Here is a 15,016-nt window from a genome sequence, read left to right on the forward strand (position 1 = left end):
GTTCAAGTTCAGGGTCAAGGTCCTGGGAAGTCCTCACAAACACCAGAACACGTGTGTGTGTGTGTGTGTGTGTGTGTGTGTGTGTGTGATCCTTGGTCAGCTGTTGCTCTTCTTGTCTTTCTCTTTGAACTTTGGCCATTTAGACTCGACAGCAGCTGTCGCCTCTGAGCCAGACAGGAAGAGAAATCTGAAGGTGTGAATACTTAGCGTCCAGGTGGAAGTGCAGTTGCGAATCGGAAAACTTTATTGATATGTACAGACATAAACGTCATGACAACACTTACAGAAGCTTTGTTTTACTGCAGGTCACAACTATCCTCCATCCAACTGACCACTCAGATGGCTGAGACTCATCCACCACATGAAGCAAAAGTTTCTTAACAACAAGAAGACAGTTTGACAAAGTTCACCTGCAAGTGAAGTCTGTAAAAAAACAACATAAATGTATTTTGAGAAGAGACAAAGGTTTTAGGATCACTGAAACTCAGCAGAGTCCATAAAAAGAGAAAAAAGAAATTACTTCTCTTCTTCTTCAGTGAATAAACACTGTTTACATCACAAAAACAGCCTGTTCCTATTGGCTGTCCATTTTCAGTGTAACAGTTTTATTTCTTTTCATTTCCAGGTACATGGACATGTTTTATTAAAAAGGTGTGCAGCAGTCTTTGAGGGGTGTTTGCTTTTATGTCATTAGTGTGTCAGAAATGTTCACCAATCAGGAACAGTGTCAGCATACAGCAAACAAGCTGCCTCAGCCAGTAAAACAACACTTCCCGTTTTATCAACTCTGCAGAAGCTTTGATTTTGCGTAAAGAAAGCACCTGCAGCTGCATTCAACAAACTGGAAGTATTAAGAACTGGGAATACAAACAACTTGTAGGTTGAGTCTTTTGTTGATGAAATGTTAATTAAATAGGTAAACATGTGGTTATATTTGAACTACTTTAACCAGAACTTCTTCACCTGCTAACATGCTGTACTCTCATTGACTGTCAGCTCTTAGGTTCAGGTTAGTAGCACATGCCTGTTATGAATTAATGAGTACTGTCTCAGGCAGTTTCAGATACAATATCAAACACATCCATCATAACATTTGAGTCGATCGAGGTGACTCAGAAACAATCAATAATCAGGGTCACCTGCAAAGTTTGACGTCACACAGGGCATTAACAAAGGTGTTAACCTCTGAACACACCGGAAAAACAGAGTCTCTGCTGAGTTTGTAGAAAGAACGCCAGCTGCAGCTTCCACAGGTGAGAGGAGAAACTGGAGGAACAGGTGTGCTGTCACACGACAGATTCCCTCAGGTTCTCATCTTGAACAAACTCATGAGTGCTGCACGGCGGGGCGGCGCGGAGAACAAACTCGCTCTGAAGCTCTACCCGGGTGGGATGCACCTGACCTGAAGCCGTCTGCTCGTGGCTGCCGCTGTACGGCTGACTCAGTCCTTTAGAAAGAGTTGCTTCTGTCTCTGGTGGCTTGTCCTGTCGTCCGTCCAGCTTCTCTCCGTATTTGTAGGATACCCGTTTGACCTTGCCCCGCTGAAGGAGGTGCTTCCTGTACGCTCTCTGGATCACTGTCGCTGCTACCTCTTCCTGTTTCCTCCGCAGAGTACTGCTGATTGGTTCATATGACTCCTGTATGTCATAATGATCACAGCATCAGAGACAAATAATATTTCTGACAAGCTGTCAAAAATGTTTTTGACAGCTTGTCAGAAACTGAATATGAACAGATAAAAATGCTGCTCTGTTACAAAAACACTGAGCTTGATCTGCTGCATGTTCACCGACACATGAAGAGCCCACGAATCGCCTTCTAAAAATGTCTCTTCATTTCCCATCAGGACAGAAATGTGTTGTGGCCATTTTTGTTGAATTCTTGTGAATCATAATTTTTATCCATTATAACATACTTAAGCTATTTCGCTATTAAAGTCTGTAATTAAAAGTTTAATTTTGGAAAAGTTGTTTGGACCCTCGCATTAACTCAGAGCATGCTTGGTGGAAATGTTTTCCTTGTTGTCAGCTGGTAAGACGGGAGCGTTTTTAAAATGATTTTTTGACCACTCTGTGAACTTGTGGAATTAGATTAACTTTTGTTTATAAGATAACCTTTATTAGTCCCACACTTGGGAAATTTGTTTTGTTTTATAAGTTGTAAGAAATGATTTGGTTCATAATTTTGCAAGAAATAAACAGCATATATTTTTCAAAGAGTCACGTTGGAAGTGCGTTCTGAAACAAACCACCTGCTGCCACCTCAGGCCTTTTCTTGGATTATTCTGTTTGGAAGCTTAAAGGCCGTGACACAGAGGTTAACCATCTTAACCTCATTAGACACCAATCCTAACTCTAACTCTGGTTGCCAGAACATGTAAGTTTTGATTTTATGAGATTGTTTATCTGGGTCTTTGGTCTGACCAAAGAACATACTCATTCTGACTGACACATCAAACATACTTACGTTTTTTGCATTTTTTTTCTTTTCTCCAAAGATTTCTCCACAGATTCATTTGTCACTTGTCATTTACATATATATGAGAGCTTTGTGTGACCGTTAGACATCTCAACATGAAATAAAAATTTAGACAAGCTAAGCATGAAGCTAAGCTATAAACAGGTCTCAGATGTAATAACAGCTTCTACACAAATTCAAAGCAGTACTGAAAGGAAACCAATTACTGGTACTTAAATATGCCCATGTGCAAACTCTCCCAAGAACTGTACATGACACTGGTAAAGACTTTATGATAGAATAAAATAGAACCTTGGATGGGTTGTTGGCTGTGAACTTGTCTTCCATGTTGCCTTTTAGAGCATCCATGGCCCCGGAATCACCTAAAACCTATAAATGTAATATAATATAGTATAATATAATAAAGATCCAATAGAATAAGCTGTAAATGTGAGCAGGTGAGGTTACCTGTGCAGTGAGAGCAAGCAGTATGTCCAGACAGTGCAGCTTTTCTCCGGGTACCAAAGGCAGGTCCATTTGGATCAGGGTGGCAGCGTTGGGTTTGGGAATCCTCAGAGGATCCTGCAGAGCATCGCAGAAGTCTGACAGCTCACTGAGGAACACATTAGAATCCACAGAACTTAACTCTTACAGGTCTTTAGAGAACACCACATCTCAGATTAGAGCCAGACTAAAACACAGGTGGACTCACCTGTAATGTATGAACTGTGAGGCATCGGGGTCAAACTTTTCCCAGGTTTCATAAAACATCTCAAAGTCATCTTCACACAGTGGGTCGCTGCTCTCCTCTGTAGCTACATTGAAGTTCTCCAGGATGATGGCAATGTACATGTTAACCACCACCAAAAAGGACATGATGATGTACGTGGTGAAGAAAACGATGCCTAATGCTGGGCTGCCGCAGTTCCCTCTGACAGTCGTTCCTGGGTTTTCAAAGTCTGGGTTGCAGTCTGGGGGCGTGTTCATGATGGGATTTAGCAGTCCATCCCATCCTGCTGATGTGGTGATCATGAAGAGGCAGATCATGCTGTTTCCAAAGTTCTCAAAGTTAAATATGTCGTCAATCATCGCTTCCTTCTTCACGTAGGCAAAGTTAGACATACCAAAGATGGAGAAAATAAACATGATGAGGAAGAGAAGGAGACCAATGTTGAAGAGAGCAGGAAGGGACATCATCAAGGCAAAGAGCAGCGTCCGGATCCCTTTGGCTCCACGAATAAGACGAAGGATTCGGCCAATACGAGCCAATCGGATCACACGAAAGAGCGTAGGTGATACAAAGTACTTTTCTATGATGTCAGCAAGGAGAAGGCCTAAAGGAAGGAAGGAAGGAAAAAAGAAAGAAGGTGGAAAGGGAAAAGAAAGTATGAGATTCTTCTATTAACGTGTGAATTAAAAAACAAAAATATTAAATATTGTCAGTTTCCTCAAACATGGATTCACCTGCAATGGAAAGTATAACCACCACAAAATCAAAGATATTCCAGCCGACGGCAAAGTAGTGCTGCCGCAGAGCGATGATCTTTAGACCGCACTCTGTGGAGAAGATGATGATGAAAACAAGGTTGACCCAGTAAAGGATGATTTCTTTGTCCTTGCTCTGCTCATCTGTTTCCACCATCATAGTCACCATGTTGAGACAGATCAACACCATGATGAGAACGTCAAAAAAACGTTGGGTCACCAAGTCAAAGACCAGACCCTGAAACTTATTCTGGACACAAAAAATAAAGGAACCATTTAAATCTTGCTCCATCCCAAATGTTTAAATCCTGTTTTCTGCTCACAGGGAGTAATCAAACGGACCTCAGGCCGTGGGATAGGTTTCTGAGGTGTCTTAGAGCCCAGTTTCTTCATGGCGTTGTAATACTTCTTCTGCTCCTCTGTCATGAAAATATCACCTCCTCCCATGTAAAGAAAAAACAACACACAGTCAGCTGGCAAATAGAAATCCAGTAATAAATGATTGATGTCAGTGAGTAAAAACCTATCTTAGCTTTCTGCTGGTTGAAGTTGTCTATAATGACTCCGATGAAAAGGTTGAGGGTGAAGAATGAGCCAAAGATGATAAAGCAGACGAAGTACAGGTACATGTACAGGTTGTCCTCATACATTGGCTGGGATTCCACCTACACTCCCAAGAATGTAACCATGGTAACCAAGATAAAGGTTAGGGTGAGAATGAAAACTGTTGAGTGATGTCATTCTCTGGGGACACTATTTCAGGGGTTAGGGTGTTGCCATCAGTGTTGGGAAGGTTACTTTTTAAATGTATTCCACTATAGAATACATGCCCCAAGATGTATTTTGTAACGTATTCTGCTACTTTACTCAATGAGAGTAACGTATTCTGAATACTTTGGATTACTTAATATATTATCATGCTTTTTACAACTACATGAATGTCCTATTGCTGTGTGATTTATTACTATTACTGAAGGTTACTCGTCACACCAACTAGATGTTTAAATCTTAATATAAATGAGTAACAGTAGGTGGACATTAGGTAAGGCTGCACTTTTTGCAGCGATCTCGTATAGAAAACTATTCCACGCGTATATAAAACAGGTCCGCGGCTCCGAACCGTAGTAAAGGGACCTCTGGCTAATACGTCGGGTTCGTGTCGGGCTCGTAGCTGAAAACTAGCTTTACTTTGTTGTCTAGGTCGACTTTGCTAGCGAGAGACAGAGAGAGGCGTTGAAAGGCTGCTCCAACAGAGCTTATTGTTTCAGAGGAAAACACGAACACGGTGTACAGTCGAGTCTTAATAGCTTACTTACAGCTGGGCTCGTCAGGCTCTCTGTTTGGCTGCAGTGGTTATTATTATATTTACATGCTTCCAGCTCCCGTTTCTGCTCGATGACAGCTCGTACCTTTCCTTTTTCTCCCTCCTCGCGCTCACAGACACATAACGGGTATGGCAGTCCATTCTCCCTGCAGCACAGACTACACTGCCCATCAAGCTACATTCTTTAGGGCTATGACTGTAACACTCTGCTATTGCATTCATATTAAATCATTTTTTGAATAAAACATTTTAAAATAATATTTCTTCACGTTATTATGCGGACCACAAGTAGAGGTGACATGGGCCGCGAGATAGAGACATAGACATTTGAGCCTCATAATGCGTGTTTTGTTTGGGTTTCCACCGGCGTGGAATTACCAAAAATAGAGAGAGCATAGCCAAACATATGAAACAGGAAAAGACCGCCATGTAATCCATTTATTTCAACAAAGTAACTGTATTCTGAATATCATCTTTTAAATGGTAACTGTAACAGAATACAGTTACTCATATTTTGTATTTTAAATACGTAACACCAGTACATGTAGTATTCCATTACTCCCCAACACTGGTTGCCATTAGATATCTGATTTCCTTTCCCGCCTAAAGGGCATTGTTTAGGAATCCAACAAAATGAAATAAGCTAAATTGTTGTGATGGCTTAAATGTTTTTCTTAGGTTTACCCGACTAACCACAATAACTCAGAAGCAACGAAACGTTCTGACATGAAAAATTCTCGTCCCTTTCCGTCAGACTTCATTTTTAAATACACAAATCTGCTCACAAGTAGGAGATCTGTGCATCGGTATCAGCACAGTCTCAGTAACCGTTTCAGTACAACTGACCTCTCTTGAGTCTACTGCTGCATACATGATATCCATCCAGCCTTTAAATGTGGCCTGAAAGACAAAAGTCCTGAACATCAGTTTCAGCTGTTCATCTACTGCAAGAATCAGCAGGTAAAGACCCACAAAACATCATGACAGCAATATCTGATCAGTGAGGTCAGTAGAATTATTCTGTATTGATCTATTGGGTTATTTCTCTGTGAAGTCACAGGTGTTCAGACTAACCACTTGCAGCAGAGACAGGTAGCCCATTCCAACATTGTCGTAGTTGATCTTCAGGTTCTTCCAGTGGACCTCAGTGAAGTTTTCCTGAATCAGAGCCAAACACTGGGTCTTGTTGTCAACCCTCTCAGGGAGAAACAACTCCTCCGATGTCTCATTGAAGCAGTAATAAAACTTTCCTGCAAACAGGTTCACGCCCATGATGCCGAAAATCAGCCAGAAGATCAGACACACAAGGAGGACGTTGAAGATTGATGGGACTGCTCCAACCAGAGCATTAACCACCACCTGCAGTGAGAAAGCAACCAGTCAAACACAAATTTACTAGCACCCTGAGACCCTCTTGACAGGGTTGTAGACATGTGCTAGCCCCACCTTCATCCCCTCAAAGCGGGAGAGGGCTCTCAGGGGCCTCAGAGCTCTTAGGGTCCGCAAGGACTTGATGGCTCCCAGCTCAGAGTATCCTAGGATATTTGCTGTTAGCGACACCAGAGACACCTGAAAGACAAATGACACTGGTGGTGAAGTCAGAGTACTAATGTCCTCCTAAAGTAGACTGTTACGCCACAGGGTGTGAGGACCCCAGAATAAACACTTTGTTCTGATTTAAAACAAGCTGTGCATGAACAGAAGTCTATATGAAATATTCAGATTTATTAGCAGTTTAGACATGAACCTGGAGGAATGGAAACCTGTCCTTATTACTGTGGTGGAGTCTCCCTAATGAAGCTTATGCACAAGTTCAATAAGGAATATCTGTAGTCACATATCTGTCTGTTTTCCCGGCATTGCGGCTAATCTAGGCTTTCATTTACTCTCCCACACTGTGCAGCTGATTTTGACATCACTGCTCTAGTCCAGTCATCTTTTGTCCAACCTTCTTCAGGCCAATCAGCCTTTGCTGTGGGTACTATAAATCTCACTGTGTACCCACTCCATTGCAGACCCCTTGGTACAACCCTCCTCCTCCCCATCGACACCTCTCATGACTCAGCCTCCATTCAAGTCTCCATCTTCATTTCCACCACCAGCGTCAAGATTCCTAGGGGTCCAGCCCTAATCCCTATCACCAGTGGGATTCCGTTCTGCTGTGATGGGCCATTGTAGTCGAACCACCAAATACCTCAAACTGAATTCTGAACATCAATAAATTATGTTCAAATCCTTCTAATGATCTCTCCTTATTAAACTATATGCAAGTGTCTGGGGAGACACCAGGGAGCCATGGACATCCATGTTTGTGTCTGTAGAAACCCTCGTTTTGTTTAAAATATGTGGAGGTAAGGCAGAGGTCTTTAGCTCCACTCCAGTGGAGGGGTGGTGCTGCGGGCTCAAGGGGCAGTGCCAGGAAAGTTCCAGGTGGCGGAAATGAGCTTGATGAACTCTTTTCCTTTTTTTAGAGACATCGGGGACTGGCAGACAAGTGTGAAGTACATGAAGCATTGTGTGTTTAACTTAAGCTGCAAAAACACTAGGAACAGTGACTGAATGCTGTGTGGGTCAAACAGGCAGACTGTTGTTGATTCAGTGAAATTGAAGTAGAATTTTTAACCTCCCGTGTTCACATTCCTGTTTATAGAAATCTGGGATGTTTCATAATGTCTGTCAGTTGTATCATAGAAAAACAAAAGATAAACATCAACAGCATCTTTGGTAATCATCCATTCTGTTCTTACATCTACAATGAGGAAGTCAAGCCAGCACCAGGCGTTGGTGAAGTAGGTCTTGAATCCATAGGCGACCCACTTGAGAACCATCTCCACCACGAACACGTAGGTGAACACCTGATCCGCATACTCCAGGATCGTCTTTATGACCCGACGCTGCTCCATGTAGATATCTTCAAAAGCCTGTTTTCAAATCAGCTTTAGTCACCACATGGAAAGGAGTTCACTGTGTAGTGCATCTGCTTGTAGAGTGATATTTATTAAAATAAACCAACACAGACATTTTCAACAAGATTAAAGTGCTTTCTACTAGAGATGGACCGATCCGATATTACGTATCGGTATCGGTCCGATACGGACCTAAATTACTGGATCGGATATCGGAGAAAAATAAAAAATGTAATCCGATCCATTAAATATCACGGAAGCACCTCACAAAACTTGCAACACGCCGTAACTCACCTCAGAAGGTTAGCACGTCGGAGCAGTATGCATCACGTGATAGAGCGGCTGTGGCATGCGGGACCTGTCGGTGGTCTGGATAGCATTTGGAGCTTCGCTAGCAACTCGGCATTTCATCTCCAACAAAGTTATCCCCGAGAGAAGTAAAGCAAGTGTGTAAGTCCATCTCTGAATGTTTGTAAAGCATTCCCACGTTAAGCTTAACAAGCGACTGCCTCTCGCTCTCCGGCTGCTACTTCAATCATGAAACTGCTTAATGATCAGCTGATCGGCTTTTCTGTCGCGAGTCCGTGTCTCTTGTTTGCTTTTGGCCCACTTTGCACCAGAAAGAGGAAACCAGCGGCTGAACAACAGCAGCACGTTTAAGCTTGATCAGCTGTTGTTAGAATTTATTTATTATTACTTTCTACACCAGGATCTTTTTCTACAGCTGACGGCTGTAACTGTGCAGGGGCGGATCTAGCAAAGTTTAGCCAGGGGGGCCGATAGGGCATGAACAGGGAAAAGGGGGCACAAAGACATACTTTTCTTTCTTATTCTCATTTAAAATGTCTAGCTTTTAATAAATAATTATCTGACACCCAAAGTTTTAATCTGATGTAAAATGTATAGAAGTCCATTATTGTATATAGTAACTATTAAGTCTAATATATATACCCTAGTAAGCTATAGTACTTTTTCCTTTGGGAAGGTACCATCTGTGCAGTCTGCAATTTTGTTGAAGAAAGATGTTGAATCTATTTAATATTTCTTGAAAAATAATTGATTTCTGTGCATTTTTTTTCACACTGCATCAAATTAAGGTTGATTACGTCGATTAAGCATCATGAGGTGGAGCGTGAGGGGTGGTTCCCTATTTTTTATTTATTTATTTTTGTTGTTGCTGGGAGTTGGAACCCTATTAGTTAGGTTGCTTAATATTTATGCTAAGTACTCTTTAAAATACCAGAATAGGGAGGATGGTGTAGGTTTAAGTTTATTAGATTGATCAGTATTGCTGAACTATGAAATTTTTTTTTTTGCATACAGGTATAACAGAATAGCTTTAGTGTAGTTGTTGTTTTAAACTTGAGTATGAACTTATACAAAATGCAGCAAGATATTTAAAAAACAGTTTTGTTGATTAAAAAACACTATATCGGATTCATATCGGTATCGGCAGATATCCAAATTTATGATATCGATATCGGTATCGGACATAAAAAAGTGGTATCGTGCCATCTCTACTTTCTACACTTGATAGACACAAACAGTTTTATACTGCTTTAGTTTATTCCTCTGATAATTTTACCAAACTCATTTGCTAAAATACAAAAAAATGGCTCAACAGTAAAGGACTTGGTTCTTTTTGTCTTAAACGGCGAGTTATTTTTAAAAAAAGGCCTCCATTCTGATCACACCAAAGAGCTCACAGGTCACTTTGGATTGTATCTTGCAGGTATTTTAAGGTAGTTCCAGGTATTCCAGGCAAAGGTATTTTCAAGATTAAGATGGTATTTCTCTTCAGTTTCAGACATCAGCAAACTGATGGTGATGGCACCATCAGAACACTTGTTACAAACACTAAGAGTTTATCATGTCACTCACTCAGGCATTCAAACCTGACCTCTCGGTTAACCTGTCATTTAAATTCTGAGTTTATTTAAAGCCTAATCATCTCAAATGAAAAGGAGAATGGAAGTGCAGAATAATCCGTTTCTGAACAAGAAGTTCCAGTTGCACATTTTACATAGTGAAAAAGTAAAGTTTGAACCTTACCCATTTTTGTACACTGCTCATAAAAGTTAGAGGACCACTGTGAAAACACATTAGTCCTCAGTTGGAAAAAAACCACACTGGATATCTGTACCGATAAGAGCTGGGTAATGTGTTAGAAGTGAAAGGATGCCACAATGTTTGATAGAAATTAAAATTATCAACCTACATCAAGCGTGTCGAACTCCAGGCCTCGAGGGCCGGTGTCCTGCAGGTTTTAGATCTCACCTTGGGTCAACACACCTGAATCACATGATTAGTTCATTACCAGGCCTCTGGAGAACTTCACGACATGCTGAGGAGGTCATTTAGCCATTTAAATCAGCAGTGTTCGATCAAGGACGCATCTACAACCTGCCATCCCAGACCTACCTACAGACAACATCCTGAAAATCTAACTAAAAAAAAGGATGCAGCAGGCTGGTCTATTTTGCTGAAATTTTATTGCAGCAACCAACAAATGGCACTCTGTAGTTTGTGTTGTATGCATGGGTGACAATGTCAGAGCCTCTTTCTGATAAGATGATGCTAATGGACAGTCTGAGGTGCCACCTGGTGGCGTTGGATGGATTGAAACATAACGTCCCGGTTGTGTTCTATCACATTTGGGTTAGGCAAGCGTGTGGGCCAGTCAATTGTTGATCCTCTAGTGTTCCAGGAACAGTAATTTCAATAATACGAAAGCAGCTTGAAACTGAGCTTCATAAAAGTTTAATTGACTTGATGCTGAATGCTGATTAAAAGGTGTTTCTTTGAGTTGCCGTGTGTTCATGTAGGGGTATTTGTTATATCTCACCTGTAAAACCTGAAGCAGACATATTAGTAGCCAACATGTGCTTGCCCACACTGTCTCCACAGGTTAGTAATCACTGTACAAATACGAACCAGTCATTTCTGACCTGCTCAGTCACATGATCAAAACAAACCAATCAGCACTGAGAAAACTGAGCAGCAATCAGAATTATGAGGATTAAAAAAACAAAAATATTACAAGCAGAACAAAACATAAAAAACTCAGAAGAAGAAATGAAGGTTTTACCAGAGCACCGCTGCTCAGCAGGATCATGAATATGATGAATGTCTCAAAGTAGTTGTTCTCTACAATAGTGAAACAAGTTCTCCTGAAATTAAACCAGACTTTCCCACGGCCCTGGGAAGTGTCTATGTCCAGGAGTGGACAGCCACTGTAAAACTCTGAAATATCAATTAACAAACAAATGCAGTGTTTGAATTGGCCAATGAAATCACAGCACACATTTAACTTTGCAGTCGGTCCACAAGGAACGCTTCACCTTATAATCACAAACGCTAATGTGTGTCTATGAACGCATGCATGTGCCTACTGTCGCTGCAGCAGTCCACAGGCGTGTTTGTTTCTTCATCTTCCTCCTTTGGGACTTCAGGACGAAAATCTGCAGTACTGCAGACTGATGACATATTGCCCTGAACAAAAAGAGAGCAGTTAAACTTTGATAAAGACAACACTAATACATAATTACTAAAACTAATCCAACACTAATGACATTAATACAGGAGCAGAGCCTAAATTACCTGTGTTTACCTATACTAGCTACTGCATCATGCTGCTGTGAAAAAAGGTCCATAGAATAGAAAGGAACAATAACAGGGATTACTTGTGAGTACTTCTCTTCTCCATCCAGGTCATCTTCCTCTTCCTCTTCATTTTCACGTATGTCAAAGTAGGACTCAGCCTCGGCTATTGGGACCCGCAGGGATGCAATGGTATGGTAGTTACTGGTCAGGATGCCATGGTTAAAGCTAGAGGCTTTGTCATGGGGCTCTGGTTCATCTGAGGTCACAAAGGTCAAAGGTAATACCTCCTTCATCATTGTGTCGTCTTCCTCACAACTGACTGCTAAAGTAAATGGACATTAAATCCAATTTAAAGCTTTTTTTCTTTACACATAACACTAATAAACAATAAACATCTGAAACATGGCTTGTACCACTGGACTGGTCTTGGTTGACTTGTTTCTTATTTCTCACTAAAGCCCAGATGTGTTCCAGGATCCAGAACTTGGTCCAGGCCACAGCCTGGTTAATCCGGTTTATGGCGATTTGTAAATTGTTTTCTCCTTCATCTTCTGGAGCTGCTAGATTATCACCACTGAAAGAACTCAGCAACAAGGCCAGGAACAGATTCAGGACCTGCAACAAAAGGGAAAAGCTTTAGAAACAGATTCATGGCCTAAAATAAGAAGAAACTAATTTAGGAACACATTCAGAATGAAAAAATAACAGTTTTATCAGTGAATGCAAGACAGGCACTGCTTGCTCAGTAAAACCTATAAATCAATATCAATTAAACCAAAACATGAAAGCTGTCTCTCGCCTCACATCTCAGTGTTCTGTCACAAAGCTTCTCTCATTGCCTGTTTACGTCATCCTTTGATTTACTGGCATCTTGTGGGTGCATTTAGCTATCATCTCTGGAAGCAGATTTAAATCTACTTGGCCTGGGCTTGGCAAGCCTGTGGAGCTCCAAAGTCAGCTCAAATGAAGTTGGACTCTGGCAGTGTCTGATGCAAAAAACTTGAGTGTGGTGAGAGCATGGAACAGCACTTTTGGACAGCCTCAAAGCAATTGTGGCAAGCTAATGTACAACTCATAATTCCTATTTATGTGTTTTTGTGGATTTGGAGAAGGCATTTGACCACATCCCTTGAGTATCCTGTGATGGTGACCAGGAGAAAAATGGCATTGTTCCTCCTGAACCCAAAATTCAACAAATGAACAGACTCACTCTCCAGTATCCCGACATAGATACTGGAGAGTGAGTCCCAGGGGGTTGAGGAGTGTGATCCCCCTGTAGTTGGAGCACACCCTCTTTTTCCCCCTTTTCACAAAGGGAAATGAGAGGCACTGTCCCAGGACTCTACTCAACATTGCAAAGGCGTGTCAACCAAGAGAGCCTCACAACATCCAGAGTCTTAAGGAACTTAGGGCAAATCTTGTCCACCCCAGGGGCATAGCCACGGACCAGTTGTGTGAGTCATCAGACGGTTTATCAGAGTCGCCATGAGGCCGTCAAAAAGTGCTGTTCCATGGTCTCACCAAACTCGTCCCACGCCCAAGTTTTTGCATCAGCCACTGTCAGAGCCCAATTCGTTTAGCCTGCCAGCACTTGTCAGCTGCCTCTGGAGTCCCACAGGCTAACCAAGCCCAATAAGACACCTCCTTTAGCCTGACAGCTCCCTTGATCTTCCGTGTTTCCCTTGCAGCCGTAGCCCCTTGCAGTAACCACAGCAATGGTGTGGAGGTGTGGAACATGATCTAATGGAACTCAATGTCACCAACCTCCATTAGAATGCCTTAAAAACTCCGCCAGAGGTGGGAGTTGAAGAGCTTTTGGATTTGGGCCTCTGTCAGACGTTCCTAGTGCACCCTCATGTTTGGGTACACCAGGTTTGTTTAGCATCTCACCACCAGTGCACCAATGTGCACCAATGTGCATGACAAATTTCCTTGGGCAAGATACTAACCTCAGGTTAATTTCTGATGCATCAATGCATGTGAATGTTAGATAGAAAGAGCATGGAAAAAAAATCTGCTGTGAATGGTTGATGAGGCTTGTGTTAAAACAAAAACGCTGGGTTTATCGTCTTTGCTTGCCTTTCTGTAAATGTCACCATATACCTTTGACTTTCAAAACCTGAAACAATAAGAAACTGATTTGGGAAAAAGCACTTTCTAGTCAGATACTCACCACCAGGTTTCCAATAACCAGGACCATCATGAAGACAATCAGACACATGGTCTGATCCGACACCTCCATACAGTCCCACATGGTCTCGATCCACTCACCGCACAGCACCCTGAAGATGATGAGGAAGGAGTGGAAGAAGTCATGCATATGCCAGCGAGGAAGCTCACAGTCCTCTGCAATGCGACAGACGCAGTCTTTATAGTTCTTCCCAAACAGCTGCATGCCGACGACAGCAAAGATGAAGACAATGATGGCAAGAACCAGAGTCAGGTTCCCAAGAGCCCCCACCGAGTTCCCGATGATCTTTATCAGCATGTTCAGGGTTGGCCAGGACTTGGCCAGCTTAAATACTCGCATCTGTAAAGGTGAAGAGGCATGTGAGATAAGGGTGAGAAGACTAGCACTAATATCTGGTCCATTAGTGCTCCGGTCCATTCGCACCAGAACCTCTCGCCATAAGAACAGTTTCTTCCCCTCTGCTGTTGGACACATGAACAATAACCATATGACTGTTCCCACCACTAACACATGACCCTACGCTGTGTTCACTGCATCATTCCATGTTTGGCACTGATCACCACCTGCACTCATGTATATATCTTTCAACGTAGCACTCTTAATTCTTATTCTCATGTATATATCTCATGCACATATCTTTCCACGTAGCACTTTTAATTCTTATCCCTACTTTTATTTTTTTCCATGTCTATTTAAGTGCTATTTATGACACTATGTTTGCACTGAAGCACCGCAGCAATTTCCTAATGTTGTAAACCTGCTCAACATTTGGCAATAAACCCCATTCTGATTCTGATTCTGATTCTGATTCTAATATCATTTTTCATTCACTTTCTGAGTAAGTGATGATGGTAATGACAATGATGATGATGCACTGACCAGTCGGAATGAGCGTAACACTGATAGGCCCTGAACGTTAGCTAATCCCAGTTCAACCAGACTCATGGTGACAATGATGCTGTCAAAGATGTTCCAGCCCACCTACAGCCATGACAAAAAGTACAAAAATGTTACTATAGGAACAGTTGTGAATCATCAGTAAACAAACGC

General features: G+C 41.9%; 1 protein-coding gene across 3 annotated transcripts in view; it reads right to left on the bottom strand.

Moving 5' to 3' along the window:
- Positions 1-205: 205 nt before the first annotated feature.
- The window catches only part of scn4ab (sodium channel, voltage-gated, type IV, alpha, b), a 42,530-nt gene continuing 27,719 nt past the window's right edge, over positions 206-15,016 (bottom strand). For all 3 annotated transcript variants that reach the window (XM_086290432.1, XM_086290433.1, XM_086290431.1), the window contains 17 exons: positions 14,846-14,947; positions 13,949-14,305; positions 12,189-12,390; positions 11,856-12,097; positions 11,565-11,664; positions 11,261-11,415; positions 8,014-8,187; positions 6,713-6,835; positions 6,341-6,625; positions 6,113-6,166; positions 4,468-4,607; positions 4,285-4,387; positions 3,922-4,192; positions 3,170-3,791; positions 2,926-3,070; positions 2,770-2,847; positions 206-1,637 (listed from right to left, as the gene is read on the bottom strand). In XM_086290432.1, coding sequence (XP_086146558.1) covers positions 1,287-1,637; positions 2,770-2,847; positions 2,926-3,070; positions 3,170-3,791; positions 3,922-4,192; positions 4,285-4,387; positions 4,468-4,607; positions 6,113-6,166; positions 6,341-6,625; positions 6,713-6,835; positions 8,014-8,187; positions 11,261-11,415; positions 11,565-11,664; positions 11,856-12,097; positions 12,189-12,390; positions 13,949-14,305; positions 14,846-14,947 — 3,504 coding nt within the window. In that variant the 3' untranslated portion in view covers positions 206-1,286. The remainder of the gene's footprint in view (positions 1,638-2,769; positions 2,848-2,925; positions 3,071-3,169; positions 3,792-3,921; positions 4,193-4,284; positions 4,388-4,467; positions 4,608-6,112; positions 6,167-6,340; positions 6,626-6,712; positions 6,836-8,013; positions 8,188-11,260; positions 11,416-11,564; positions 11,665-11,855; positions 12,098-12,188; positions 12,391-13,948; positions 14,306-14,845; positions 14,948-15,016) is intronic.

Source organism: Aulonocara sp. 'chitande type north' Nkhata Bay, linkage group LG4, assembly GCF_057382095.1.
Source record: "Aulonocara sp. 'chitande type north' Nkhata Bay isolate Kocher_YH1m ecotype deep benthic linkage group LG4, A_spYH_male_GT1.1, whole genome shotgun sequence".
Lineage (NCBI taxonomy): Eukaryota > Metazoa > Chordata > Actinopteri > Cichliformes > Cichlidae > Aulonocara > Aulonocara sp. 'chitande type north' Nkhata Bay.